The sequence below is a fragment of the Carex rostrata genome, chromosome 29, assembly GCF_964058835.1.
Source record: "Carex rostrata chromosome 29, lpCarRost1.2, whole genome shotgun sequence".
In the NCBI taxonomy this organism is placed as follows: Eukaryota; Viridiplantae; Streptophyta; class Magnoliopsida; order Poales; family Cyperaceae; genus Carex; species Carex rostrata.
This window is the reverse complement of record NC_135946.1, coordinates 603,886-607,697: the sequence shown is the minus strand read 5'-3', so window position 1 is coordinate 607,697 and position 3,812 is coordinate 603,886. Positions and strand designations below refer to the sequence as shown.

At 37.4% G+C, this 3,812-nt stretch overlaps 1 protein-coding gene across 1 annotated transcript; it reads right to left on the bottom strand.

The window, feature by feature from the left end:
* Positions 1-2,685: 2,685 nt before the first annotated feature.
* LOC144546401 (histone H2B.4-like) lies at positions 2,686-3,346 on the bottom strand. Its single transcript, XM_078294936.1, has one exon. The coding sequence runs from the start codon at positions 3,288-3,290 to the stop codon at positions 2,859-2,861; it is 432 nt and encodes a 143-aa protein (XP_078151062.1). The 5' UTR covers positions 3,291-3,346; the 3' UTR covers positions 2,686-2,858.
* Positions 3,347-3,812: the final 466 nt, after the last annotated feature.

The following is a 3,812-nucleotide window of genomic DNA, read 5'->3' as shown; positions in this document are numbered from 1 at the left end:
CAAAGAGTGAAAGATCAAGAACTCGAGTGTTATGGTTCACGGCATAACGGATCCAGTCTCTTTCATGCACTTCATAGTTCATACCTCGAGCCGAGTTTATGACAGGACAAGCAGGGGTGGAATATAGTGGTAGGGAAAGGGTGCTAAGCACCCCCTATAGTTTAAAAATTTGTAGTTTGATACATTAAATTTTGTAATTTTTATATGCATTAATATCTTTTAGCCTCCTTTACAAAATGAAATTACACTATATTTGATTTTTCAGCTCCCAATTTCTATTTTCTAGTTCCGACCCTGAGAAGCAAAACGCATCCAAATCCAAGGGCTTACGCCTTATCACCACTGCATTCACAAATTTGAGAAACCACCCTGCCCTGTCATTGTCAAGTTTGAAGTTGAGGGACGGTATAGACATCCAAAGGTGTTCCCACCTCTTTGACAACACACGTCATCAAAATCCCAAGATACAGTGAAGTATTGAGTCGGGTAAATGACTTATGAAATCACGGTTTCTTTTACTTGGGGCAATAGTAGTTGCCATGGTTAGCACCTCTCAGTGGCATTAACTCGAGCAGTTGCTGCACCGACTGCCTTTTTATAACAAAGAAACACACAATTTGGGTAGCATTAACTAGACGGATATAGAAACATTAAAAATTATCAATACTAATGCGAAAATTAAACACAAAAACAAATAAAAATAAAATAAAGTTATTGATAGATACATCAAGCAGTGTGTAAATCGATGAACAAACTAGATAAAATAAATCCTATCTGCAATGTGAAGAAGATTGAAATGCCAGTATTGAAGGAGAAACATGCCTCTATGTGTGTATGTATAGGTTTCGGTTTAGTTGTTTCAGAAATAGAAAATTTTACAAGTTTAACACACAGTTGTGGTTAAATTTTGTGCCTCTACATAACATAAGTGAGCCTGTGTTGGCAGATTTGTATCAGAGGCATTCACTCGAACACCTTTCACTCGCTAAAAAAACAAAGGCAAAATAAGAACTTCAACTAAGTCAAGATTCCACAAGAAGGTAGTTACTGGAACAAGAGAAATGAACAAAAACTAAACCATGGCAACTAAAATCAAAAGAAATAAGTGAGATTTAACAGTGCCGTTCAATTTTCGCGATTAGAAACTAAATTTGGGTTTAGAAGTTTAAGTTTGATGCCTCCTCTACTTAAATCCTGGTTCTGGCCCAAAAAAGAAACAGAAATTTTGTGACTCTGGTCGCGCTGAAGAGAAATATGCCTCTACATAACATAGACCAAAAAGATATGTAGGTCCCATGGACTCGTCTCAACCGTTCAAATACGCACTGCACGAATCTCAAAGCACAAATAATGCTGGCCCTGCACTATCCCCGAATAGGCACTGTATACGTCGGTCACGCAAAAGTTGAGATATCCAAGAGATACACACTCGATGGACTCCGCATCCAATCCATTCAATTCACTTCAACATTCGTGTAGATTAAGCATGCACGGATTGTGAAACGGATCGGATGGACGAGGAGCCCATCAAACTCAAAAGTTACAGATGTGGATAAATATATACATACATATTTTCATAATATATAATAAACTATATGATATATATTTAGTGTTTTGATACGGATAATTGAAATTTAAAACTATATTTGTATAGATATTCCGTATCTAATTTTTAAATATGAATCCATATTGAATTAGATAATATCCAATCCGTTTTCACCCCAATCAGAAGTAAATTTGATGAGCATCAAACATACTTCGCTCTATACATAACACTGGTAAGCCTGTGTTAGCAGAAACACAAGAGGCACAAGCTGTCTCACATTCTATACTACCATAACACTGGTAATTAATAAATTGTTTTAAACTCATTGAGTGTTGGAGAGAATCATTGCTGCAAATTAAGGGTTTTATTGAAATCAGTTAATTTGACTCAGCTTGAAAACAACTACAATCTAGAAAGATAGTCTTCAGTCTATTTACATCTAGCTACATCAGCCTAACGTAATAAGCACACAACATGAATAAGATTATACATGGTTCAGTCATAAAAATTATATTTACATCTTCATATAGAGTAGAAAAAGTAATGCAAGAGCCAATGGATACGGACTATTAAATTTCAAATCAAATGGATAAAAATATCAATGAAATGGCATTGCTAAAAAATTTGAATGCTTAATACCCTCTTTATGAAGTATCAAGTACAAATCAAGTTCTAGTGTTTCTCCATGCTGGTACCAGTTGTACCAGCACACCCCTCAAGTACTGGTACAGGTTGCTATCTTTTCTGGTAAACTGAGGACCTATCTGTGTCAAGATTTGAATAGTATGGTACCAAAAAGTGCAATTATTGTTTATGAATGTAATTTGTCTGATAAACAAAGATCTCAATACAATACCTTTCTACCAGAAATTAATACTGACATATGCCTATTAATTTCTAAAATAAATTAGATCCTATATCTGATTTTACCTCACTTATGCCAATTGAAATTTTGTACAGTAGCTAACAGAGTTGTTATACCAGCATTTCATTTTTCATTCCAAATCCAATGAACAAATTTATCCTGTTTCAATAACAATTGTTTTCCCAAGAATTATAAAAGAAACGGGTAGTAATTCCCACATTAAGCACAGAAATTAAAGTAAAATTGAATAGAAATTAAATAGCAAATCAAGAACTTGAACAAATTGTCAATTCATTCACTATTCCATTAAAACAAAAGAGATACATATTCCTCCAATCCAACCATCATATACACACTCCAATACACAGTTACCAGATCAGCTTACATATTCAAATCCCCTAATTGCCCTTTACCAGAACCTCTAATCAAACCCTAACCCTAAAAACCCTAAGCACTGGTAAACTTAGTAACAGCTTTAGTCCCCTCTGAAACAGCATGCTTGGCCAATTCACCAGGAAGAACAAGTCTAACAGAGGTCTGGATCTCACGAGAAGTAATGGTAGGTTTCTTGTTATACCTTGCCAATTTCGCAGCCTCCGTGGCAAGTTTCTCAAAGATGTCGTTGATGAAGGAGTTCATAATCGACATGGCTTTGCTAGAGATACCAATGTCGGGATGCACTTGCTTGAGCACCTTGAAAATGTAGATCTTGTAGGTTTCAGTGTTCTTTGCCTTCCTCTTCTTCTTCTTCTCACCTCCAGCACCGTCTTTGGAAGGGATGCGCTTCTCCGCCTTGGGTTTCTTCTCTGCGGGTTTCTTCTCCGCCTTCTCCTCTGCGGGTTTCTTCTCCGCTGGCTTCTTCTCTGCCTTAGGCGCCATTTCTGATTTTTCTAATTCGAGAGAGAGAGAGATCGAGATTGGATTGATTGGAGAAATGGGATGGGGTTTGTTGTTTTATAAGGGAACGGGTTGGGTTTTGATTGGTTGGATGGAAAGGGCGCGGATCGATGACGTGGGAAACATCTAGCCGTTGGTAAGAGGATAGATCAAAGGGTCTGAAATTAGGGAGGTGACCGGATTGCGGATTTGTGAGGTCAAATGCGCAGAGTCAGGAGTTCAGATCCCTAAAGTAATACAATGTTTGAATTTAAATCCGGACTGTCAGATTCTAATCGAACGGTCGGATTAAAGGGTCCGTGCGCTCCAGCACAGGCCGGATCGGCCCAGATTCTAATCGAACGGTTTTTATCTTAAACTCAAAAAATTGGGTTACTTTTAGGGGATCCGTACTCCAGAATCAGAGGGGTAGAGTTTTTAACAGAATAGATTTTGCTTCACTCAGCGCACTAACCATATTATAGCGCTGCTTTGGTTCTATAGTATGTGCGCTGCATCGAGTTA